This window comes from Dermochelys coriacea, chromosome 3 (genome assembly GCF_009764565.3).
Source record: "Dermochelys coriacea isolate rDerCor1 chromosome 3, rDerCor1.pri.v4, whole genome shotgun sequence".
Lineage (NCBI taxonomy): Eukaryota > Metazoa > Chordata > Testudines > Dermochelyidae > Dermochelys > Dermochelys coriacea.
The window spans coordinates 82,753,002-82,780,324 of NC_050070.1; the positions used below are offsets into that span (position 1 = coordinate 82,753,002).

The 27,323-nt window shown below is 40.8% G+C and overlaps 1 protein-coding gene and 1 long non-coding RNA gene across 9 annotated transcripts; one reads left to right on the forward strand and one right to left on the reverse strand.

Annotated features, from left to right (window-relative positions):
* Positions 1-2,806: 2,806 nt before the first annotated feature.
* On the reverse strand, positions 2,807-25,376 carry BEND3 (BEN domain containing 3). Of its 8 annotated transcripts, none has more exons than XM_043510760.1 (6): positions 24,476-24,816; positions 22,616-23,023; positions 17,817-18,066; positions 13,932-13,976; positions 13,236-13,459; positions 2,807-9,351 (listed from the first exon to the last, which is right to left on the reverse strand). In XM_043510760.1, the coding sequence occupies exons 4-6, from the start codon at positions 13,963-13,965 to the stop codon at positions 7,102-7,104; spliced, it is 2,508 nt and encodes an 835-aa protein (XP_043366695.1). In that variant the 5' UTR covers positions 13,966-13,976; positions 17,817-18,066; positions 22,616-23,023; positions 24,476-24,816; the 3' UTR covers positions 2,807-7,101. The 8 variants fall into 8 exon arrangements, 7 of the variants coding, with proteins under 7 accessions (XP_043366695.1, XP_043366694.1, XP_038253106.1 ...); XM_043510759.1 differs by lacking the exon at positions 24,476-24,816 and adding an exon at positions 23,128-24,469; XM_038397178.2 differs by lacking the exons at positions 17,817-18,066; positions 24,476-24,816 and adding an exon at positions 24,996-25,376.
* LOC122459303 lies at positions 7,436-15,819 on the forward strand. Its single transcript, XR_006279896.1, has 2 exons — positions 7,436-7,573; positions 7,930-15,819. It is a non-coding gene; the product is annotated as an uncharacterized LOC122459303 (long non-coding RNA).
* Positions 25,377-27,323: the final 1,947 nt, after the last annotated feature.

Sequence of the window (27,323 nt, forward strand, 5' to 3'; positions counted from 1 at the left end):
CCAGATATTTAAAGGTATTGTGGTGCTTAAAGATGGACATGGGTGCTTCTGAAAATCCCACTAGCCTCTAAGGTGCCTAATCCAACTGAACTATTTTTTTAAAAATTCCACTAGGGACCTCCCTGCATTTTGAGGTATCTGAACAACTTTAAGAATCTGCTCTTAAATGACTGTGAGGCCTGAGAAACCTCTCCCACAAGACTTCAAGCTGCAGAAATATAAGGAAGCGCTTGATGTTTGTATTAAAAGCAGTTGGAGGGACCTGCTCTAAGGCCTTGTCTACACTACAGTTTTGTTAGCAAAAGACAGCTTTTGTGGGCAAAACAGTGGAGGTGTGCACACTACCATGCTCCTCCCATTGACAAAACTTGCCTGCTTGGCCGACAAAAGAAAACCACCTCAATGAGAGGCGTAGAGCTTTCTGTGGCAAAGTTAGATAGACAGAAGTGTCCATGTAGATGCTGTGTGTGTAACCAGCCTCGAGGAGGTATCCCACAATGCCCTCTGTGACGGCTCTGCTCGCTGTTTTGAACTCTGCTGCCCTGCATCCAGCTATAGATGCATGCACCCCGCCCTCGAGCTGAGCAAGCCGGTTCCGGCAGCAAACGCCCTCCTGCTTGGACTAAAAGGGAGGGGATGGATCTCCTTGGTTTGTGGGGAGAGGAGGCTGGGGGAGAACTCATGTAATCTTGCTCTCCCCAGCACTAGGTCTGCAGTGTAGACAGGCAGGGCGGGCTGCTACTACAGGGAAGGGGGAGACTCGTGCTGAGCCAGGGGCTGATTCAGCGTTTTCCCTGCCCATGTACTGGTCTCCGCTGAGCTAGGGGAAAGGGGGTGGATACCAGCTGTCTGTTCAACAGCTTCTGCCTCAGGATTGGTTGTTTCTGGCTGCTGTGTGAACTCCCTTTCTCCCAACCCACACACAGTCTCTCTCTCATACTCCCCCAAAACACAAGCTGGCGCTCGTGCTCTCTCTCGCTCTCTCACTTGTGTGGACTTATGTTAGTGTTCTGCAATGCCTATTCGATCATGTTATCACGAGCGATACTTTAACACATTGTAAAGCACTTTACTTAGCCGGCGCACACAGCTGACCGCTGCAGAACAAGGAGCATAATGGGGACATGGAACAATGGAGTAATTACAGCGGTGGCTGTATGTTGGCATAACTTGCATCAACAAAACTCTGTAGTGTACACAAGGCCTTAGTGTGCAAACTCCACTCCCAAGCAACCAAACAGGGAAGACGGATGTGTTCCTGATGCACAAACAGTAATTAAATGTCCAAGATAAAAAACAATGAAAAATGAGATGCATCGATTTTTCAAAGAACTTGTGACATGGAAGAATGTGCTGTCAAAACTACTTTGCATAACCTAATGAGCAATGCGGATCATGACTGACATAAGAGACAGGCTAAGGTGTTCAAAAGCAATTAGTAATATGGGGGGGCCTGATTTTCAGAAAGTGCAGAGCCCCCACCCTTTGGAAATCAGGCCTCTATTAAGGTGTCAAATTGGGTAGTAGTCAGAATCAATAATTCTTAAAATCTTGCTTAAAAGCTGTTAAAGCATAATTTAGAACTAAAATGGATACTTTGGAACAGTGACATAAGAGATTGAAACTGTGTGCAAAGCTGAAAACTGGGAACAGGAGGAAGAAATTCTTTGAGTAGACAGTGCACTGGATCCCACTCGGGGGATCAAAACTTAAACACAGGGCATAACCCTGTTCTGGCTGTCACATATCCACTTCTGACAGATACCTGAAGGGTTTGTCTCTCTCACTTTTGTGCCAATTAAGTCTCAGTTAATGAACGGATACACTCCTTTGAAAGGGCAAGGACAAAAGGGAGTTTTGAATAATTGTCCCTGATCACCTTAAAGAGAAGGAAGCTCAGCAGAATCACCAAATTACTGTACCAGACCAATATAAAACACCTGTGCATAGAAATTTTTCCATTCAAGTTTAACAGAAAATGGCTATTGTGTTGTAAGGGAAATTTCTGCAGGAAATGTCAATTTTTGCAAGTTTTCAGGTTTTGGCAGGCAACATGTTTGGGTTTTTTTGTGTGTGGTTTTCAGCAACCAAAAAACAAAATGTTGGCATGTCTTGAAGGGTGTTTTTTTTTTATTTCTACCAAAACATTTTACCTGATCAACTGCATTTTTTTCAGTTTTGGTTGGTGAAAACTGAAAAGGTTTTTAGATTAAAATTTAAACATTTCCACAGAAAAAAATTTGACTAAAACAAATTTAAGTTTTATCAAAATTTTTCACAGGAAAAAAATCATTCCCCAGCCATTCTACTTTTTGGGGATCCCTTTTATAAGCTCTGCTTCTCTAATGACAATGAAGATTTCCCTTTCAGAATGATTACTAAAGGAGAAAATTTGCTACATGAACCATGGTCACATTGTGTGATAGGGCAGGAAATGGGACAAGTAGAAGTTTTGTCCATGCAGCAGCAGGTCAAGTCTCAAAGGACCAGGAAGACACCTTCGGAAGAGAGCATATAGCTCTATATAAGGAAGATGCATGAAAAGATTGTGAAGTGGGAGTCTACATCCTGGCAAGCAGGTGAAATAAAGCTAGAAAAATCAAATTCTTGGAGAATGAGGGAACTTGATCTTTTTTAGTTACAGATTATTTGCATTTGGGACAGCTCTCTGTAGGGAGAAGGAACTAATTATATGCTTACTGACAGGTACTCAGAATAGGAGTTGTATAACCCATGGACAAACGTAATGACTAACATTTTACTATTAGAATAATTTGTTTTAATAAGAAATTAAGAAGACTCACTAATAATGATAGGTTTATTTGAATGGGTCTCATGGGGTGAGAGAAACAAAATGAAGTTTATGAAAGCACTGTAGGGCAGATCTTGAAGTTCTCTCCTCAGATTTGCTGTGGCTAGGTAATGAAAGCACACCTTATGTGCCAAGGTAAGAGAGACAGTAGACAGCTGATTCACAACTGAAATGTGTCTGTAGAATCAGTGTCCATGGACAGGCAGTAGTGCCCAACATGAAGAAAAGATTCCCAGGAATGGATGATAATCACGTGGGAGCATGGAGTTAGGGAGGGAGCAAAAACAGGATTCAGATTTGCAGTAAAAGCACCCAAAACATACTTTTTAAGAAAGAGCATCTTTGGGATATGGATGGAAAAAGTTTATACTTGCATTAGCAGCCAACTGAATAGTGGTAACAATGAGAACAACTGACTTGGAAAAAGAAAGTTATAGCATCCAAACAATACATCATTTGTGTCAATAGCGATCCCCCGTATTTCAGTGAGTTACTCTTGAAGTCAGAGCTTGAACTAGTCTCAGGTTTTTTTCTTAGATTTCAAGATCTTCAGTGCAGTGATGTCTTCATGTGTTTGTACAGTACTGAGCAATAGAGTGCCCTGATCCTGATTGGGGCCTCTGGGTACCACTGGAACAAAAATATTACACAATAGTAAAACAAGATATGGCTGAATTTAAAAGAAATGCGTTCAGAAATAAAATTGATGTACAAACTATCTTAACTTGAAGATAGAAAAATAGAACTGCTTCTGAACATTGTTCCTAAGATGAGAAAGCACTTTTTTATTCATAATAACACAAAATTATGACAAAATGCTCAGGGCTACATCTTACTCTTAATAGTAATCAAATATAATCCTTTCAAATAGGAAGTATTTTTCCCTCTCAAAAACATGCTATTTGCATTTCCCTGCTAATACAGTTGCCAGATTCCCTGGATAACTGCAAGAACTTCTAAGCAGTAGTTTCATTTTCCCCTTCAAATTTCAGAAAAGAATACATATATTTTAAACCCTTGCACAGTTCCTTAGTTAAGTGTTTCATTTGTGTGAAATTGGTGAGACACCAAAAAAAAATAAAAAAAAATTTTACATTAATTTCATAGCAGGCTTGCAGACCCTTTTTCTGTTGGAAAAATTCTGACAGTCACACTGGAAAATATAGTCATTGAATACTATGCTGTTTCCTTGAGAATCACTGTAGGAGAGAGTTGTTCAATACTTACCAAAAGTGTTATATTAAAGTTATAATAAGCAGATATTTAGACTTTTGACATTCATCTCAACAGGATTTACTGAAGTAAAACAATGTATAGCTAATAAGAAGTCAGTGTGTGTATGGTTACATATGTTCTGAATGTTTTCATTTAATATCTGGAAATCTCTCCGGATAACCTAAGTTTGAAATCAGTAAGTGTTTGTCCTTTTAAAATAATATTCTAAACGGGAGATGACATTAGAGCAGTTGCAGCTAATCAAGATGCCCTCACTTGTGTATTCAGTCTGACTGGTTAATGTTACTCCAGATCTTAGTAACAGACCTTAGAAAAGTTAAATAATAGAAACTTACAGTTTATGTCTGTTCATAGCCAATCATGAGCCAGCATTTCTTTTGTAACAATATATACATTTCATTACGTAACCAATTGGATGAATTCACTTCCAAATGCACCTCAAGGAATTTCTTTTGCAAACTAACCGTCACTTTTCATGTGTATATTGCCTTTATATCAAATGGCCTTTCAAAAGAATGTCAAACTTCTTGTCAATTTTAAAAAGATTGTGGGCAATCCAACAAGACAATCAAATCAGAAGGATGTATAATATATAAGCAGACTACAGTAATTTGACTAGAAGTTGAGAAAAAGACCATTTCTGTTGAGCTATTACATGTTCACTTTTGATAATGTAATTTTTTAAAAATAAAACCCCTCATATATTGATCAGTGTGTCATATAAACAGATTCATTTGTACCAAATGAATGTCAAAACTCATTAAAAATGTCAACATATCTTAAAATTGTATGTTGTTAGGTAGAAAATTCTGTACGTTCACATAATCTCTTTACCAACCATGTGCAAGTTTAAGATATGTTTAAGTCCTCAACGGGATTTGACATACTTTATTGTTGAAACAAATGTGACATTAAGATAAATAAACTATAAAGAAAATCTGCATATAACATTCCTTACCTTTTGGGATGCAGAATAAATGCTAGCCATTTTCCACTCTAAATTAAAAGACTTTTACCATTTTCATGACATTTTATATAGTCCATAAAAATGCATGTATAATAGTTCACAAAGAGGTTCTAGGTAGCATATAATTATAAAAAACCTTGCATTTCTGAAATTCAGTTTGCTAAAAATATGTACTAAAATGAAAGATAGGCTGCAGAGACTGTGGTATAAGTTCATTATCTTTGGTAAAATGTTCTCATTTTATTAATAGCCATATTTGTGCTGATTTCCATTTTGCACATGGTCTGCTATTATGCCAACAGGAAACATTTAAGTGAATTTAAACAGTATTAGATTATTCAGGGCAATCATGACTCTCATCATACATTCTTTTAGGATGTTGCTAGCACATAGGGAAAAATGAGTGAATACTTCTATCTACTGTGACTTACTACTGCTTTAACACTGTAAAATAACTTTGCTAATTCTTGCCATTAGAAAAAAAATATTTTTTTTTTTAAAAGGAAGGGGTCAACATGATTCTGAGAACAGTAAATTCTAAAATTAAATAAAGTAAAAAATCAAGTATTTTGTAGTTTAATATAATTGCTAAAATAAAAATTTACACTGGGGCTTAACTGAAATGTGATACTATGACCCATCTAAGTAAATAACAAGAGGACCACAGAAAACCTCAACAAATCTCAAGATGTTCAAGGGATGGTCAGTGTTAAATGATCACTGCCATGACTAAATCTAATGGAAGGCTTGATTCTCTCACACTGTTGACATCAACGGACATCCTGCTTTACTGCTACGTAACTGAGAGGAAAATCAGTTTCTGATTTTAATGTAGCACTCTCCAAGGACAGATCACAAACTGTGAAGTCACAATGGAGTTAGGATGTTCTTCTTTATAACTGATAATATTAACAATGCAATCTTGATCATCTGAACCTAAGTTAATCATACAAGATTACACTTCCAGATAGCTATTAATTACACTAAATCAGTTTGGATAATCAAAGGAATTTTCAATATCCCTATGACATTCAGAGACTCCAGGTTGTGCTGTATTCACACAAACACACCCTATCACCACTGCTAACAGGTGGGGACCCTGCAGCATTCAACTCTACCACAGAATCAAATCTTTGTATTTACCTTTTACTTATTACATATTTGATTTAATACTGGAAACTTTGGAATCATAATTCTGATGAAGAATAAGGACTTAAATGTTTTTCTACATTCCTTGTTTCAAGTACTTTTTCTAAAGAGAGACTAACAAGCAATAGCAACACAGTCTGCTGGTAAAGGACTTGATTCTGTTTTGTAACCCTATTCACTGAAGCAGTTCCCAGTAGTCATACTGAAGACAATGTAATAACGTACATGAGTAAGGGTGAAGGATCAGGTCTACGGTCTAAGTGTAAAAACACATTGTGTCTAATCAAGTCTTAGTTCTTATAGCAAAGGAAATAATACATGGGTAACAGTTAAAAAGGAAATTACATTTGACCCAGTATTGACCTTGTGTTGTTTTCATTATCATCAAGAACAAAACAAAGGGATAGCTGTAATTACTGTAGTAACCAAGTCAGATGTTTCAATTGTTCTCAATGAACATGGTACTTTCAAAAACAAAATTTGCACGTTAAAAAATAATTCAGATTCCAAATTATTTAACCTTGATGTTTAAAAGGGTTTAATGCAAAACTGCCCCTGAAGAGCACAATGATTTTTAAAAAGGTTTTTTATTATTAAAAAAGTGATAAAAATGGAAGATGCAAAAGTGGGGAGAGGACTAATACACTTAATACATGTATTTGCACCAGCAAAAGTCATGCTCTTAATGAGTCATTAGTGACTTCATCACTGATCATTTATGGTCTTTATCACGTACAAATGTAGTAAACCACTGCCCACTGTTGCAGTGCCCTTGTGTGTGCAACACACGTATTAAAAAGTAACAATCTTAGCGCCCAATATTCCTAGGGGCTGATCGTCCTTAGATTCCATAGTAAGATCAGGCTCCCAGTCTAGAACAAAATATGCTCTTCCCAAATAATTTAGTGGTCAAAGTCTGAAGAATTTAGAGAGCCTGTCACTTTTTCGCTTTCTTGGCTTTTTTCAGTATATCACACTTTTTCCTGTTGGGACGTCGGCATCTTTCATCAATGCTTGGTATACATTCATAATGCCACACTTCTTCCATTTTCTCCACGGGGTAAACTGCTTCAACGTAATGACGGATCAATCTGAGTCTGGTGGGATCAAGTTGCTTCTTGTTACAAGCACCTGAATGGTTATATTGCAGTCTAAGATTCTCTGGAGTAAAGAGCTCTGGAAAGAGTCTTACTAGAAGCCTGGCAGCAAAGTTTCCCACAGAAAGACTCTGCTGAACTATCTCTCTTACCTCTTTATCAGATAGCATGTACAGAGAAGGCACAGGGAAGTCTGGAGAAGGAACAACAAGTTCATCAAGTGGTATCTTGCAAAAATCTTTGCTGCTTCTTTCTGGCGGCAGTGGTGGCCCTTCGAACTCTTCTCTGAATCTTTCTGGGTTTATTGCATAGGTAAGAAATTCTCTCCTCTCAGGTCCTGGCACATGAACTTTCCGCTGCTGTTGGTATGTGCGCCTCTGTTCGGTATCCCTGCGTCGACATCTCTCATCAAGCTTCCCAACAAATTCCAATGTCCATACTCTATCGTTCTTTGCTCTTGGGTACAATATTTGCACATAGTGTCGAATTAATTTAATCCTGGTTGGATCAAGTTGTTTCTTGCCTAGTGATCCGCTACAGTTGTATTGCTTCCTTAGATTTTCATGAGTAAACAGTTCAGGGAATAAGTGAACAAGCAATCGAGATGCGAAGTTTCCTATGGACAGACTGCTTTCATATATATTTTTAATTTGTTCCTTGTTCAACAGGTAATCTGGGATAGGAACATCAAAATCGGGAGGGGGAATGTCAAGTTTATCAAAGTCTATGGGCACAAGCCAAATCTTTTTTGACCTTCTTCCTGGCCTTTCATATTCAAAGCTGTCTTCCACTTTTATGATAGACACATCATCAGGCAAACTAGAAGAATCATAGCAGTCGTCTCTCATCTGTTCACACTCACTCCCATCCATATACATACTTTCAAGCTCATCATTTATTCGCTGGGCACACTGCTGCAACCATGCCTCCTCTTCTTGCACATCAGGAAAGTAAATTTCTGTGTACCTTCGAATTATCTGAAGTCGATGAGGATCCAGCTCTTGCTTCCCAGAATCTCCATAGCAGTTATATCTTTCAGCCAGGTTCCTGTGATCGAAGAGCTCAGGAAACAATCTGTGTAACAAAAACACAGAAAATTCCCCAGGGGATGAAGCTTCATCTAAAAATTCATTGAGATCCTGAGCATCCAGAACATAATCTGAGGTGGTGGCATTATCCCTGTCCAGAGACAAAGCTTCTTCCTGCTCTTTATCCTCAATGAAATGAGAGGACTCTACCTGCTCAGCCTCATAAAAACTGGATGACTGCACACTTTGCTGACTATTTTCCATTTCTCTTTGTGCCCAAAATCTACTGAAAAAGTCATTAACTTGGGGCAAACACTCCACCTGCCACACAGCATTGTTCTTCACAGAAGGATAACAAACTTCCACATAGTTTCGGATAAGCTGCAGGTGAAGCGATTCAAGTTTCTTTTTGTTAAGGAAGCCACACGTGCTGCAGCTCCTGTTGAACTCATCATCGCTGAAGAGCTCTGGGAAAAGCTGCACTAGTAACCGGCAAGCCAAATCTCCACCTGAGGTGCTCTGATCCATGATCTGTTTGAGTTCCGCAGCGGTCAGCTGGTACTCTGGGGGAGGTCTGAACTCTGCTACAGACTCTGTTGGGCTGACATGCTTTTTAATTCTGCTGACCTCAAGAGACAACAGGTCAACCTTGCTGTGAAGCTGAGTCATATTGGAATTCAGGGTGTTGAGGGTGTAAAACATTTTCTGTATCAAAGAATATATGTTGGGATCAGAATCTGCAGTGGAAGCTGTAACAGTGATGGTAGCAGCAGAATCCCTTTTGCGTTGATCGCTCAAACTCCGCAGATGGGAGGGGCTGCTTGGATTGACCTTTTCAAACAGCTCATAAGAAAACTGCTCTGCCCCTGGTATGCTCTTCTTCTCTGTAATTTTGTGTGAGATGCCATACAGAGGTTTCTTATAGGATGGAGTAGTCACGTCATTGAAGGGTTCTTCTTCACACAGCCACGTTATATTGGGATTCTTGTTCTTGTTAGGCTGCTCTACGTTTACCTGAGTGGGTGACCCAATATCTCGGTTCTTCATGTTTGAAATGAGGCCCTACGAATCAACAAACGTCGTATTAGTAAGACAGTTTGCTTTAAAATAATAGCTACAAATTTGTGTTCCACAGGTAGGCGTCACTAAATAAATATGCACTGCCTAATTTTCGTCAATGAACCCAACTGTGCTATATAAATCAAGTTAATAAATGTATTGAAGGAAAACAATCACCAAACATGTTTACAGGGAAAGTATTATTTTATTTCTTTGTTCATGACCTCTGCTATGGGATAACTATACAATTATAATACTTTGCATTTTTACCGAGAGAGCTTTAAATGATATCATTACCTCCCATTTAGTGTCTGAGGAACTTGGGTGGCAGAGAGGTTGAGTGGCAGTAAATCCGTAACAGAGCCAAGAACAGAATTCAGGTTTTCTGACTCCTAATCCTGTGAGCTAGCCACAATCTCACTACTCCCCACAACTGTATTTTAATGTTTCATTACTCTCCCTATTACCAGCTAATGAGGACACTGGTCCAACAGCCTTGACACAGGTGTGTTTAATTTTTTCTCCCTTAGCTCTGAAAAACGTATGCAAGTAATTACGCCCAGCGGTCCAATTCAGGGACAACTCTATGATACCAACCCAACTTAAAAAATCCCAATACAATTAGTGAAAAGGTCTTTTAAAAATGAAAGAATGATCTGTTTCTGAAAGGCAGAAACATTTATATTCATTGAGTTCCTCGGTTCTAAACCAGCTAGTTGTGAACTCTTTAAGAATTCACGCTGTAAATTATTTTTAAGCACTGCATTTCCTAACTGTTCCTCATTGTTTGAGTTCTGAAGCAAATGTTTTCATTTATTCACTGTAAATATTTAGCTCATCATTTATTTATTTTTGCAAGTACATGGATATTGTGAATAACTCAGAGAAAATTAAGTAGGTAAGCAACAACAAAAAATTACAATACACAGAACTCAAACATGTGAGAACACACACACAGTTTGAATCTGACCATATTGAATTTTTTCCCCAGCCTGCTATGCAGAATATTAATGAGACACAAAATAAAGAACTTGTATTCAAATATTAAAAAGCAATGAAATTCATATTATGGGCTGATAAGCAACTGAAAGTCCCATCCTAGGATCAGGCCCCTATACTGTGGATCTTCTCTGAAAAACACTGTAAAAAAAAAAATGGCAGCACCTTCTTACTCAGCTAATCTGCTTCCTATGTGTATTCACACTCATATCTGCTTACCCTCGTGACAAAAATAACTTAACACTACTTTTTAGTCCTATAAGCAATGCAGAGCCCAAACATGTAGGGGAGATCAAGCTGGGTTCTATTCTAGCTCATGCATCATCACCAGAATAAACTAAATTCCAACTGCTGTACCATAACTTGCCCATTTACATAAGTGTAACCCCACTGAAGACAAGTTTATGAGCATACTGAAGACCATGAGGTTGCACAGGTGATAAGTGAGGGCGTTAATGGGTTCAATTTAGAGTGCAGAATCCTATCAGCAGTAATAAGGTTGAGAAGCTTGATTTTCAGATCCCAGTTGATTCTGCAGGAATAGCCATTAGAAACTTTCCCCTCCAGTTTTACTTGTAAACAAAGCACATTTGAGATGGACTAAATGAGACATGATAAACATGGAGCAACACCAAAACGTCATTTTTCAGAGAAGTGCCCTTGTTATGTGGGAAGATGTGGCGTAAATAAAGCATCTGTTATAAGATTCAGTAATACCTAAGCACAACAGACAGAATTAAGAACAGGGATCTCTGGCTTTTCAGATTAAAAAAAAAAAAAAAGCATTATAGAGAGATTTGAACATACAGTGAAACTTGCTCTTATCTGGTAACCTCATGTCTTCAGATACTGCCCCAAATTATCCTCATATACAAAGAGCACAATTTGGCTCCATCTTTGTTAGAAGGCTCATTATGATAAGCAAATCATTTGTTAGTCCTTTTCAGGTTTCACCATAGTTTTTTTTGTGTGTGTGTAGGTCCAATGAAGCAATAAAACATGACAATTTGAGGGTAGTCCTGATTAATGCTCAGCTCAAGTGAAGAGGCAGGAACAAGGCAGTACGAGGGAAGTGTATTAATCAGCACGGAGCCATCATCTAAAGGGCCTTATTGCCCTTTTAAAATGAACACATAAAAGTTAACATTCTTGCGGTTGGATGGGGCCCTCTGGAAGAAAAGAAGTGCTTACGCTGAGAATTATGGCAGATCTCTGTATGTTGTAAGGGCAGCAGAACTTCTGCCCTTTCACTAATGCAGCTCACGATGTTTGGATCTGGTTGTGGGAGGAATTTGCAGATCTGCATTTCAGAAACACACGGTCAATGTTCAGCTAACAGCTAGTGCCACATCTGGGACTAGATTTAAGCATTTTCTGTTAATCTGGGATACCTTGTTCTGCCTTCAGAACATTCTCCTTGCCTCCTGTAATAATCTGTACAGATTATATTGCCAGCTGGGTATAGCATTATCTGAAGCACACATGGACTATTTTTGGTGAAACGTCAGAATAATCTATTGTGGAACATTCTTTTGTATTATCCATAAGGACCCGGGACTTTAAGCACAGATGTGTGTATGTACTTCAGATAATGCTATAAGCAGGGGTCCCCAATGCGGTGCCCGCCGGGGCATTTTTGTGCGCCCGCAGTACTCCCCGCCACTGAAATGCCGCCGAGAAGCGTTGCCGTTTCTTGGCGGCATTTCAGCGGCAACGCTTCTTCCCGCTGCCGCTTTTCGGCAGTGGGGTGTCCGGCGCCCGCCACAGTCTTCTTGGAATAGCAGTATGCTATTCCCACAAGAAAGGTTGGGGACCACTGCTATACACAGTTAAAAAGATTATCAGTTTACTGTACTACCAAAAAAATTACAAGGCAGATTGTTCTATTTGCGCTACAAGCACATAATACCATGCTGCCTACACTGCCATAGGAAGCTACTGTATTACATACTGTTGCTGACCTTTTATGAAATGCAGTATTTTGCTTTTGTGGAATAATCTTTCATATTATATTTTAGGACCACAGGCCCAGATTTTGAAAAGTATTTAGGCTTTGCTCCATTCAGCATTGCAAGTTTTAAGGCTCATTTTCAAAAGTGGCTCAGGCCACTGACTTACTCAAAGTTTTTAACAACTTGACTTTTGGTCACCGCCAGAATTGGAAAGTAGAGAGAGGCACACAACTAAAAACATTAGTATTAAAAAAAGTTAGCCTCTCAAAGGTTCTGTTAGAACTTCAGACTAAGATTGTGGTTGGTTATTTATTCTAAACATGCTGATTCATCATTAGAGTCAGTTGAGAATAAATTTTCACGACAATTATTGGGTTAGGTTCTGGCCCCATAGTAAATCCAAGGCAACTATCAACTTCAAATAACTTATAGAGTTGGAGTGGTGAAATTTCACTGAGATCAGAATCTGTCCCACTGTACATAATCTGGAAAAATTACAACCCTGGTCTGGCAACTGGGTTAACCCATAGGGATCTGATTGCAGAACTGTGGCCTAAATTTCTAATGAAAACACTAACAAAATCTTTACTCTAGGGACATGAGAGGGGGTCTATGATCACTGTCAGACCCAGTTAATCCAAACCAGTTTGAGAATTCCATGTTTATAAGATTATTAGAAACAAATAATTGCTTCAGATAAAAACAATTAATGGTGGAATTTATGCTGTAAAATGGGATACTGCTTACATCATTAAAAAATATCCAGATAAGTAGTATAGGTAAACTGGGCAAAGATTATAATCATGTCTGACTATAAACAAATTAATTGCTGGTGTGAGTTGATTTAAAAGAGTTGTGCTCTGCTTATACCAGCAGTAAATTTGGCCCAAAAAATCTGAACAGTACATCATGCATAGCTACATGTAGAAAAATCACCTCTTGAATAAAGCGTCTTTTCTTCACACTGGGCAAAACCTCTTGCTGGCTCCCTGAACCATCACAACCAAGTGAGATCTGTTTCCGTTTGTTGGAATCGTGTAGGCAAGTAACTAAGCCATCCAGTGAGTGTTTCTCAGGAGATCTGGATGTCACGGAGCAGTCTAGTGCTTCATCTTCATTTTCTGTTTCTACTTTCACAAGATTATTTTTTATAATTTTAACTAGAAAGAGAGAAGGTTTAGAACAATCAAGCACTTCCTCCAGAAATTCATGATACCCTTACAACAATATGCTTTGTTTGTTTTTCTGAAACTGCCTTTTGAATAGTGTCATTATTATTTATCATTATATAATAGCAACACCTTGAAGCCTCAAGCCCCCAAGTCGGGGCACCATTGTGGTAGGAACTGTACAAACATATAGTAAATGATAGTTCGTGCCCCAAAGAGCTTACAGACTTAAAGACAATACATATCAGGTGAGTAGGCAGGTAGTAAAGTAGGCAGGAGTTTGGGGGAGGGAGAAGGATGATGGGCAACAAAAATAATAATAGGATGTTTTAGCAGCTAACTTTTCAGTCATTGTTATAATCTTTGTATATTTAGATGAAGAATGCATTGTGATAAAGCAAAGTCTTCATACAACTAGTATTTTTTAATCTGACCAGAAAATAAACAAGATATAGCATTTTACCTTCGTCATCATCATTGAATTCAGCTGAGTTCATCTTCTAGCCCTCTAAAGAAAAAAGATAAAAAGACATCACCAGTAGTTTTCTAGACACAGGGCATGGGTTGCGTTTTCAGCCTTTCGTTAAAAAAAAGTCAAAAACCTGCTATCTACAACTATTTGCTATCCTTGGACAATATTAACAGTCCTTGGGCAATTTCCTATTTGCTCCATTTTTATTCACATTATAGCAGGCAGCCACTTTTCTTGTGTGTTTCCTGGACACCTGCAGATCTGCCCCACAGTGTACACTGAACAGAAAACAACCTGAGACGGCCAGAAAAGTAAGATGATTTAACACTGAAGATTTTTTCTAATTTGAAGAACCTTAGTTCAGTTCTTTTAACTTTCTGTATAAGTAGAAGTGTCTTGGAAGTGCACAAATGAAAGTTCTCTGAATGGGTTTTTTTGGTCACACTGTATTAAGTGGGCACCAGTTATAAGAGCCAAAAAACTTTGGAGGCCTAAAGGTGTCCAACAAGTTTCATTGCAGGTCAATTTCCAGTGTTCAGCACAGCTGAAAAATGCAACACAAACTATTTTATAACTAAGGGTTAGACTCAATGACCCTTGCTGTCCCTTCCCTATGATTCTATAATATGCCAAGGTTGTCTGAATATATTTCTATTAAAAAACGGCTATTTTGATGTGGATTGTGATATTGAAAAACCAGCAACCTATAGATTTACAGTAACAAGTATTTTTATAATTGTTAACTGGTGGCCTCCAAACAACATCAGAATGCTTTTTAAAAGGAAAAACAAAACATTTCAACTGTCTTAAAATGATTTAATATTACTTCTCATGCCAAAATTATCACATTATCACTAAGCTACATTTTTCAATTTTCCTAAACCTAAGATCACAGGTCATTTGTTATAAACTCCAAATTCTGGACATGTCTCAAAAAAGAAGGCTTCAGACTCCAGTGAGGATAGACAAAGCAAGCACCCTCACCCAGCTCTCACTAGCCATTTAGAAGTACACATTCACCAACAGTGGCAACCACAATTGGATACCTTTTAAATGAGCCATACATAGTTCATATTATCCAGATACATGTCTAGCCTCATAGGCTCGCTTGGCCCCAAAAAAACTTATTTGAAATACATAAAAACTTTCATAACTACATGGATTTTCCAAATAGACTTCTTTCACCAAATCATACCCTTCCCCTGGTCAAGCTCTGAATGGGTCAATATTGCCCAAGTCATCCATAACCAGAGATTTTCTAGTTAAACACACACTCACACACATGCACACACACACACACATTTATGTCCCATGAATATTCCTTATAAAACAAAAGACATTTTGAAAGACTATATACAAAGAATTGCAATTGTAGTCTTATTATCTAATAGTTGTATACAAAATGATTTTAAAAGAATCACAAGTACTATTAAAATGCTTTGCATTGCATGTTTGCATACAAACATTTGAATACTGTGTAACTGCATGCTTTCTCTTTGTTAGCAGCTGGTAGCTATTAATAGTAAATATAATTAATACATTCAATGTGAGATTTTGTACATATGACTAACAGACACAACACAGAACTCACAGCCCATGGTGAGGGAGGGTGGGCTAAAGTGCCTTTAAGTCCCCTTTGTGCTCTCTTTATTCTGAACTATTCCAGGACCCCTCCTGTCCTCAGCACACTCCCTATACAAGGCCTTAATAGGGGGTCCTTGGAGGGGAGCACTCTGCTTTGGCCCTTTTACTCAGCATATTTCTCCCCCCGCCCCCTGGTGTTTAAATTCAATGAACCTGGTTTTGACTCTTAACTTGCCTACATACAAGTTATGCCAGTTTAACTAAAATGAGGTTTTTTTACATCACTTTAGTTAAACTGGTGCAAATCATCTGTGAGGAGACACTTAAATTGGTTTATAAATGGCTTATGCCAATTATTAAACCAATTTAAAATTGTACCGCCCCAGGGTTTGTGCTGATTTAACTAAATCTATTCTAAAATGGATTTTCATTCAACTAGTGCAATTTATGAGTTTAGGCAAGGGCTGTACAATCCTTTCTGCAAAATCCTGAAAGGACAGCGCTGTGGCTTGTGCTCTAGGAGAAAGTTAAATTGAATTGAACTTGCCTTGATATCCCATATACAACATTAAACTTCCAGGCCCCCCAGTGACTATTACATTTCATTTTATTGTAGAACGCACAGCTTTGGGAAGACACGGCACAGTGCCAAAAATGTGGGAGGGGCAAGGAATAAGATGACAGCGGAGTGTAGTTGCTGAAAATTTTTTATTTTTTGGAAGGCCCAAGTAAGCAACCACGCAGACATCCTTACAACAATCACATGCTATATAGGAAGTCTCAGATTTCCTAGGTTTTTCAGGCAGCTTCTTGGGGCAGCACTGTCAGGGATCATGCTGACTGAGAAAGACGGCAAACACAGAACAGAGACAGAAAAGAATTGACGAATATAAATATATATAAAGAAAAAAGAGAAAGAAAACAAAATCAGCGTGCAACCTCCTTCTGTAGGGTGATACACATGGAATGATATTTTTCTTCTGTCACTACTGTTCAAACAACAGGCAGAACACTTGGAGACAAGTGGGTTGGAAGCAAGAGGTACGTGAGGGTTTGAGAATCATAGTTGGAGTTGGGAATATGGAAAGAGGGTATGTAGTTGCAAAGCCTCTTTTTGAGAAGAATCCTGGACCAGCGCTAGCCAGAGGGAAATGGGCTAGGGAAAAAGACAGAAAACAACAGAAAAAAGGAAAAAATGGTGCAACAAGTAATCAAATTGACAGGTTTCAGAGTAGCAGCCATGTTAGTCTATATCCGTAAAAAGAAAAGGAGTACTTGTGGCACCTTAGAGACTAACAAATTTATTAGAGCATAAGCATCCGATGAAGTGAGCTGTAGCTCACGAAAGCTTATGCTCTAATAAATTTGTTAATCTCTAAGATGCCACAAGTACTCCTTTTCTTTTTAATCAAATTGAGAAATCCATCTGAGAAGGTAAGTGAGTTCCTGGTTATTGATTCTCATTGCACTGAGTGTATGAAGGGGCTGAAATGTTGCCTGATCCTTCGTTTCAATATAAAATTAAATCTCTCTCCCTCACCCTTTTGTCTCTAAAAGAGTAACTAGTTCTAGAGAAGAATAAACAGATGCAGGGCAGAAAATACTAGTACTGAAGTACTTATGTAATGTGGCCTGGGAATTTGGGTTTGTAGCCATGACTACCAGAGATGGGAACTCAGGGCCATCCACCCTTAGCTACAGTATCTTGCTGGGAAAAGGATCAGAGCTGCAGCTTGTGTTCTCGTTTCCCAGGAAACTGGGTTTGGGAGCATGATAGACAATAGCCATTTCGCATACCAAATACCCACCTCAAGAAAACCATACTCTACACTAATGGCCAAATCCTGCTGCTACTGAGATCAACAGGAGTTTTGCAATAGACTTCAGTGGTATCAGAATTTAGCTGAAATTGCTTGTTACATTTAATTTATAATTACCTAGCCATTTTGAGTTACACAAAACAAACAAAAAAACAACTGAAACTGGTAACCTTCAATTTTTAGGGTTTTTGCTTGTTAGAACACATTTAAAACAATAACTTGGTTCAGGCATTGTAAATGTTTGTTCTTGGTTAAAAAACGTTTATTCCTGGGTTTATACGCTGCGTGCAAAGTTTCATTCTGGAGAATTTTTATTGATAAATGTCTAAAAAATAGGCCTATAATAGAAATACTAACACAGTGTTACCCAAAGAACCCACTATTAGCATAAAGAAAATTATTCAGAAAGGCAATCAGTTCTTACAACTGTGATCGTGGGTTTGCATGCTGAAAATGAAGCAAGTATACTTACTCTTGATCTTTCCTCAGATTTGCACCCAAAAGTGCCCTTTATTAAAGGCATCTGCGGGTTTGTTTCTATTGGGGTCCCTAGCTCAAGTTATCCATCCAAAGAGAAACTCGAAGAGGTGCAATATTCAGATGGATTCAATGTTCAAGGACAAAGAGGCAGAGCAGTCTCACCATTTGACAGTGGACTCCATCCCCAGGATGTAAGCAATAAGTCATTGAAAAGGATTTCCTAATACCTGCATCAGAACCTTCTCTTTGAAAACAATATGCAGCATTTACTTTAATGTAATTAATGTTTAACTCATAAACAACTAAACATTTTACTGACGTTATAGCACGTGCCCACACTTTTACGACTAACATAACGCTTCTCTTGGCACTATGCGTTGGTGAAGGTGGCATCATGTAAAGTATGTACACTGCTTTCCATTGTTCCTGTGAGATGCCACTGTTTGTGTAGGCGTTCACATACGAAGAGACAAACGTTCCTTTTTCCTAAGCTTGCGATTTCAGTCTTCAAGACTAAGACATACTTCAAAATTTTCAGATTTCTGAAAAGACTTAGACACACAAGTTAAAAAAAAAGTTTCCATTCTTCTGATTGAGATAGTCTATAGTTGTTTAAATAGTTTTATCCATTTGTCTCGGGGAAAAAAATTCTTGCATCTTAAACACGGATATGATATGAAATGAATCAGTACTTTTCAAACTGGTCTGTGAAGCACTTGTCCACAGAAAATGGTCTGGTCATATGGCACTGGGTCTCCTTGTTCCAGCTACTAAACTGCGTTAAAATAAGTTAAATATGCACTAAGTACCTTCTTAATGTTACTCTCCCATATGAAAACATGTCTCCTTGGTGTAATGCAGTTGATGCTATGGGGCTAAAAATACATTCAGAATTTGCTTTGCTATTTGCTCCCCTATAATGTTAAAAGAGAAACTATGCAATCAAGAACAGAAGTGGTCCAAGAGACAAGCTATTAAGATGTCCATTCTATGAAAAATGTCAGAAATAAACATAAGTCTCAAACACTCAACAGTTTGGTATGATATTTCCATAAAACGTTACAGAGAAGCAACAGCAAAGCAAGTTCTGAATGTATTTTAGCCCCATAGCATCAACTGCATTACAACCAAGGAGACATATTCACTGTCAGGTACCTTCCATTTTATGAAAAAATAATCCTCTGGACAGAAAGTGCTTACATGCATTCTTAGAATCATGGAACTTACAGATGTTATAGACCTAGCCTTGATGCCTTCTTCTATATGTATGCTACATCACTACCTCAAACACTTCCTTCTCACTTCATCATGACACCTTTAATATGTAAGTCAGTAACTATTTATATATATATATATTCAGTTTACCCACCAGGATGTACAAGCCTAACCTGAATAATCCTGTGATCATACTGCCTCTTGTCACTCCAGCCCTTAACCATTGTTTGCTATCCCCATGTGTAAGCACTTCAAAGCAGTAACCAGGTCTATCTGTACTGTAAAGTGCCTAACATATTTGAGCGTGTTGTAAAACTAGTAACGACAACCGTCTGTAAAGTCACATAGAACATCTTCCTGCCAAAACAAGATCAAGACTGTTCTGTCTCAAAATTCATTCTTTAAGAGTTCCGTAGTTTAAAAGGCATATACAGGGTCTGATTTTTGTATTATATTAAAACACAGAATCATTTATTCTGCCAGTTAAAAACATTATCTGTATCTATACTAATATATACAAGACTTCATGTTTCTAGTTGTCTAGAAAAGGTTTGATACTGACAATTAAAATCCTTGCATCTGACTGTATTGTTCAGCTCACAAATGCATGTTAAGTGCATACTTATTTTTCCTTCAATGCAGATCATACCACAAACATTTGACTAATATCTGCAGCAGTTCATATTTCCCTAATTCCATATTAACTGTAAAAACATGATATAAAACCCCTGCTTTCATATATTACTTTATTGTATGAATGATTTGTGCCTCTGATGGCCTCATGGTGGTACACCACTTTATCCCTTTCAGTGAAAGCTGCCCTAAGTATTATGTCTCTGATTTTAGCTTCACTTGTGTGTGAAGAAGTTGAGTCTCTATTTTTTCAATCAAAGGGTGGGATGTACCAGTATATCTCAGTGATAATAAAGATTCTTGAAAATTATTTTAAAAATTTTTCCACCTTACTTGTTTTAAGAAGAGGGGAGAAAACTTTCTCTTTTCAAAGGATCAGATAATGTACTGGGGCTTAATTAGTGGCTAGAATAGCTGATGGCCTGAGGAGATGCCACTGCTTAAATTCAACAGATCTGGTATACTAAAGAATTTGTGTTTCCCTCCTTTACCTCCACTATCCCTATAGCAGTTTTATCAGAACACCACAAGAAGAGTGCTGTACTAGATATTTATTTTAGAGAACTGACACCTGGAACACCAGCAAACCAAAAATCTTGTGTAAATATTAATGTTCAGTGATGGTTAATGTTTATATTGCAGCTGTATGAAAACTTTTGTGTATTCACAAGAACCCTGTATATTTAGTCCAAATCTGTTGCTTTTCTGCAAAGATCGTATGAATCGGAACACGCATTTAATATGCAAAACTTCTCTTTCCTGGAAGATTAGTAATTCCCTTAAGATACTTTATCTTACCTTCTGTTTAAGGAGGTTGCTAGTTTACTCCTATCTTTTTGCAGGTATACATAGGAACTAAAGTTACCGTTATGACTAACTTGCAGATAAATTTCACATATGGGTTATTCATTAAAGGCCAAGTTCCTCAACTTCTGTAAATAGTTGTGGTTCAATGGAAGTCAATAGAGTTATGAAATGTTACACTAGCAGAAGAGCTGGTCCTCATAAATGTTAAGTCCTTGTTCCATTGAAAATAGTCAGAGCTTATGCTGTTGACTTCAGTGGAACCTTAATTTGGCCATAAACATTTTCATATTTAAATATTGCCTTAAATAAACACCTACTTTGAACTGATTTTTTTGAATTTTAATGACTATATATATTTTAATTTAAACATTCCTCTACTGTTGGAAACTCAAAGCAAAGCAGCTTTGTAATTTTCTGCATGACATCCAGCATGAGAAATTGTCTACAAAGGTTTCAGAGTAGCAGCCGTGTTAGTCTGTATCCGCAAAAAAGAACAGGAGTACTTGTGGCACCTTAGAGACTAACAAATTTATTTGAGCATAAGCTTTTACGAGCTACATGCATCCGATGAAGTGAGCTGTAGCTCACGAAAGCTTATGCTCAAATAAATTTGTTAGTCTCTAAGGAGCCACAGTACTCCTTTTCTTTTGACTATAAAGGGTTATTGTCAGCATATTACACTTCTGGCTGAAATGTCTTCATCTGCTAGTGTTACAAGTAACACTTAAAATGATTATACCAGAAGGAAACAAAAAAATATTTATTTTGTTTGCTTTGTACATTTGACAGCACTTTGTACATAGTCAGTTTCCCCTGAAGTTTGTGTTGGTCTTTCTGGAGGGGGAAAAAACATCCCCACCTATGTAGGGAAATATGACTGTGAAATTACTTTAAAAGGCAAGAGATTTCAAGGGCAGGTCTGGTACCTGAAACTACTATTAAGTTATTAAAAATGAATTAAAAGATTTTAAGTTGAAACAAATGTGAAACAAACCAGTACAGCTTCACTGCCAAAGCCGAGCAAACTGCATGTAAGCAGACTGCATAAAAGTGTACAATAAAATAATGTTTACATTCTATCACTTTTAATAATCCAAGAAGTTAATAATCCAATGTTGGATTTTTTTTTTTAATTATTTTGAATATCTAAAAGTGCTACTTAAAATTAAATGTCTTGGACAACATATTGCATATTACAAACCTATTCCAATACTAGAACATTAAGTACATGATAAAAACTTTAACTCACAACCCCTTTTGTTTTTAAAACCCCTGAAGACAAAATCGAAGTGTTAACTTCATGGACAAAAAGTGTACCAATACTTTCTGCAGATTAAAGCCTCGTTTGCTGTCCGGTGGAATACTGGCAGCCTCACGGCTCCACAGAAGATGGTCTCTAATAGTGGCATCTTGCCAATAGGACTTATAGGGCATGCTCTCAAATTGTTTTTATTTTTAGTTACATCTACAGATGCAGTTTAAAAAAAAAAAAATCGGTCCTCTCAACCAGTGAAATTTTCCCCACAAGTTGCATTGCCTCTTCCTAAAATGTTGTCAAATGACAACTAAATCTTCAAGCGCTCAATATGCTAGACATATTTATTTCCAGCAACATGCTAATCACAATTTGGCTTTTCATTTAGGTGTTTTTTCTGAGAAAAGCAGCAAGATTCTTTTAGACAAGGTGTCTCCAATTTTATTTTAATCTCTGTCTTGAACCTCGGTATTCCTGCTTCCCTGATAAAAGGAGCTGTGGTGTCTTCTTCAAACTATATTTAATTGTTCTCTTTTTTACCCACTGGACTTGCCTATGCTATCAAAATGACCTGTTAATGACATGGGTAAACAGCTAGACCAGTGCTCAACATAGTTTAATTAGACAAGAACAAATGATGTTCAGCACCACCGCAGGAACAGCAGTTACAAAGGTGTTAAAGGCACCAGTTGCATCAGAAAGTTTCCAACACTGTACTGGACAGTTTATTCTACTTTAAAAAAATCTTGGTTTTACATTTTTTTAAAACCAAGATACTTGTGTAATAGATACAATACATGAAAAAAATATGATCGCACATTGCAAAACAGACATATGTCAGCACATATTCACTCAGACAAATTCAGAGTCAACTGTCCAACCTGAGAAGCTGGGCCAGGCACTACGTAGATGTGTGGAGAGGAGTGGGAAAAAGATAAATCATCTGCCCTGGTCCTTATTTCTTCACCCCAAGGAGGGTGGTGGTGGAGGAGAAGAAGAGTGTGATCCATGTAGTAGCAGATCCTCTAGCCATATTTCCATCATATTACAGACCTGGAGCAAGATCATCAGTTGCTTTAAGTCAACATAGCACTGTTGGCTTCAATGGAGCTACACCAGCTCAGGGACTGTCCCTGGATCTCTGCTTCTTCCAGGGGATGAAGTTTCCATTCTATTGCTAAAGAGTTCTAAGTGGTCATTGAGAAGATGACTAGATTTGCCCTGCAGAGCACAATTACAAATAGAGCCCTGCACAGATACACATCTGATCCACAATCCTCAAAAATGATCTGCAGATATAAAGCGATATCCATCGATTTGTAGGGGTCTAATTATGAAAACACATTCATAGTATTTATCAGCAATGATACAGAACCTAAATAAATCAATATACATGTTGAGTCCTTGAAATCTAGTAGCATTCATGACTGTCAGCATGTTAGCACCTAATTTAGTCGGTGCAAAACAGCTCAAAGAAACAAAATATTATTTGTATGGATTTTACATTTACTACTGCCATTTTGGTAATAATGAGGTGGGTCCTATCCACACACAGAGGAGAAACAGACCTTGACATGAACAATTTAAAACAGTAAACATACAGAGGACGATGGAGAGGGATTAAATAAAATATTTTAAGTGTTTTACTGAATCTGACCTTTTCAAATAATTATCAGCAACCCCCAGCTACTTCTTGATCCCGTTAAATGTAGCTGGTTAATTTACTGCAGGCACTACCGTAAAAATGGGTCCTGAGAAAAAATTTGAAGGAGAGGGTAGATAGACTAGGTCAGTGGTTCTCAAAGCCGGTCTGCTGCTTGTTCAGGGAAAGCCACTGGCGGGTCAGACCGGTTGTTTACCTGCTTCGTCCACAGGTTGGGCAGATCACGGCTCCCACTGGCCGTGGTTCGCCACTCCAAGCCAATGGGGGCAGCGGGAAGCAGCAAGGGCCGAGCGACATGCTGACCACCCTTCCCGCAGCCCCCATTGGCCTGGAGCAGCAAACCGTGGCCGGTGGGAGCCGTGATCTGCCCAACCTGCGGGGGCAGCAGGTAAACAAACCAGCCCCCCCACCAGGGGCTTTTCCTGAACAAGCAGCGGACGGGCTTTGAGAACCACTGGACTAGGGGTCCTGGTCCACACTTAATATTCTACATTGACATAGTGGCCAGGCTCAGGGGTATGAAAAATCCACACCCTCGAGCGCATCTACAGCACCCTAGCCCTGGTGCAGAGGCAGCAAGATCGATGGAAGAATTCTTCTGTGGACCCCGCTACCATCGCTCTGGGATGGGGGCTCCTACAACGGCCGGTAACGCTTTCCATCGCGGCCGCCTGCGTCTACACGCGGGGGTTACGCCGGCACGTGCCCCGCAGCGCGGACGGGGGCAGGGCCTCCTCCACCCAGGGAGCCGCGCTGGGGCACCCCCAGGGACGTGGGCAGCGCAGCTAGGCTCACCGGCGGGGCTCAGGCTGCCTTGGAGCCGGGAATCCCCACCGCGGGCGAGGGAGGGCGCAGGACAAAGCGCAGAGCCCGAGCCGGGCTGTCGGGGGCCGCACGGCCGGAGCGAGTTGGCTCAGCGGCAGCGGGAGACGCAGGGAGGAGGCCTGGCGCCCAGCAGGGAGGGGGCAGCCTGGGGCGGCGGCGAGCCAGGCCCGGCTGCGGGCACCGGGGGACGCAGGGGAGGGCGGGGTGTGAATCCGGCCTGGCCCCGAGCGCCGGCAGGAGGGCGGGGTGGTACCTGCAGGGGCAGCCCCGGGTCTCCGGCCTGGGGAACCGGCTCCCTGCACGCGCCCATGGGTTGGGGAGGGGTGGGGGGAAGCTGCCGGCGCGAGGGACTCCGGTTCCTCGGGGCTTCACCTCCCGCCACGTGCGCGCCGCCCCGCAGGGCGGGCTGTGGGGAAACCCCGCCCCGGGGCGGAGGCAGCGGCAGCCCCGTTCGCTCCCCCTGCGCACGCGGCGGTGAAAACCCACGACGAGCCCAGCGCGCGCGGCGCGGCAGCGGCGGCTTCCGGTGCGACCGCCGCCCGGGCGGATCCATAAGTCCGGGGAAGGCGGGGTGGCGGCGTGACCGTCCCACACCCCCCCGCTCGGGAGATGGAGTCGCCCAGGCCGCCGCGCGCCACGAGCCATCGCGCTCTCGCCCTGTCCCGAGCGCAGTCAACAAAGGGCCCCGGGGGGCGGGGAGAAGCGGCCGGGGCCCGAGCGGGGCGGAGGGGCCCGGGGGCAGCAAGGAGCGGGCCGGGCCCGGGGACACTCACCTGGGGTGGTGGCGGGGCCGGGAGCGGCGGCAGCGCTGGCGCCCGGGTTCCCCCCCCGCTCTTTGTGTGCGAGGGTCCGCGCGCTGCGCTCTCGCGTGACGTGACGGGACCGTGTGTCATTTCCGCACAAGGACACAGCGCCCCGAGCCGCGGCCAGCGCCGCCCGCTCCCACTGGGGACCCCGCGCCCCGCCCGCGGGCTCCTGCCTCGGGGGGGGGGGGCGGCACCGCCCGTGGAAATACCCGCCCCCGCGCGACGGCCGCCTCGTCCCCGCTGCCTGTAGCCCGGGGGAGCCGCCGAGCCCTCCGGGTCTCTGTGCAGAGGCGGGCGGCGGAGCGGCCAGGCAGGGGCCAAGCCGCTTCTCCCCGTCCGGAGCAAAGGGCAGCGACACCGTTCGCGGCGGGTGGGGATCCACCCCCCCGGAGCGGGGCTGGCAGCCTGCCCCTGCCGGCCTCAGCCCGGGCCAGCCCCAGCGACAAAACCCGGCCCCTGCTCTGCAAGGAGCCAGCGTCGGCGGGACCGAGCCCCGGCTACCGCGGGTGGGAGCCCGGGCGGGCGGGCCGGCCGGCCCCAGCTTGATGCACATGCAGTGAACAGGGGCACTAGTGGGCTAGGGAGCAGCTTGGGCCACAAACGGCGGGGTCGGTGCCTGGCTGCTGCGCGCAGCTCCACGCTGCTTGGCGGGTGGAAACTGCGCCCGAGCCTCCCAGGCGAAACCGCACGTCTCCCTCCCCGCCTCCCTGAACGGTCATTTGTAACAACTTTCCCCCACCTCCTCAGTCTTGGTGGGTCGGCGGAGGCTCCCCCCGCCCCCACTTCACACCTGACTCGGGAAGCCCGCTCTGCTGGCAGTTCTGTAACATGCTCATCCTCATCATGTTACGGGAGCAACTAGAGGCCTCCTTTGTTAGGTGCAGCACAAAGCCACGGCTGGCCGCAGCCCCTACCCTAAGTTACAGTCCAGTAAAACACCCACAAGCATTTTGATATGGCGCGAGCTCTGCACTTTAAGGCAGTGGCCCTGTTCTGGGGTCATCCGTGAACATCACAACGGGATTGTCTCAGTTTAAACACCGAAACCGGGTGAAAATGTAAAATTTGTATGAACTTGGTTCATTTAACGGTATTCAGAGATCAGGGTCACTTTCATGCCTCCTATTTTAAGAAGTAAGAATGGATATATTTAGTTTGGCACAGAACATGCGATTAAAATATTTAAATAAGCTCCCTCTGCCAAGTCATAGTAACTGTGACTAACATCCAGATCCAATTATGATTGTTTGAAAAATCCATAAGAAAAATACGAAGAGATTCATACAGGGCTGCACCGGCTCTGAACTTAATGACATTCGTATACAATACATTATAGACACAGCCAAAGCCCACAAAAATCGCATTTCGGACAAGTTGTGGAAAGGAAATCACCTAGTTAAAGAAACCAGTTTTAACGATGTCTTGAAATTATAGAAAAGCTACACTTAGTATGCCTCACTTCTGTGAAGAACCTCAGAGAACAGGTATATTCTGACTTTTCTACTGCCAGTTTAGAAGGCTATTCATTCAGTTTAGTTTCGGACTTGTGCAATTTCATTTAAAACGCTTATTTAAAAATATTTACATTTATTCACTTTATATGCTGTCTGGTTCACTTTCAAGCTGAAGTGTTCAGCAGTTTAATCACTTAATACCATCAAGCATTCGTCGTTTGAACTAGGATCTTTTCAATTGCTTCAGGTTTGGTCGGAAGGGGGCTGCAATGACTTACAGTTAATGGAAATCGCATCGTTTCTATGTTAAGTACCTGGGTATATTATAATTTTTCCCGAACTTAACTACACATTGCCAGGAATCCTAACTTTTTTTTAAAAAGTATTGACAAAGAGACATTTGCAGTATCTTGAACATGTTCCGATATTACTCCAGCAATTCTTACTGTTCCTATGCTATTGGGGGGCGGGGGGGGGGGGGCAGAGAGCAAATAATTTCTCACTGTCCAAAAAAAGTATTCTCATTTAATGTGTGTAAAATGCAAATTTCCAGCCCTGCAGAACTGTTAGCTATTGAAGTTAGAGTGAAAGGGCTGTCTTTGTGAAATGCCTTCCACTATTTAGTGACCCTCTGAAATTAGTAAAAAGAAAAGGAATACTTGTGGCACCTTAGAGACTAACAAATTTATTATGAGCAATAAAGCTTCGTGAGCTACAGCTCACTTAGTAAGATATCAAGCCTGACACCTTTTATATGACAGGTTTCAGAGTAGCGAGCCGTGATAGTCTGTATTCGCAAAAAGAAAAGGAGTACTTATGGCACTCAAATGCATCCGATGAA

Excerpts from the sequence above, each read along its gene's own strand:
- BEND3 (XM_038397176.2), bottom strand. The coding sequence starts at position 13,965 with ATGAACTCAGCTGAATTCAATGATGATGACGAAG. Across the intron at positions 13,460-13,931 it reads ATTCAATGATGATGACGAAG|TTAAAATTATAAAAAATAAT; the intron begins GTAAAATGCTAT and ends CTCTCTTTCTAG. Across the intron at positions 9,352-13,235 it reads AAAGACGCTTTATTCAAGAG|GGCCTCATTTCAAACATGAA; the intron begins GTGATTTTTCTA and ends GTTGATTCGTAG.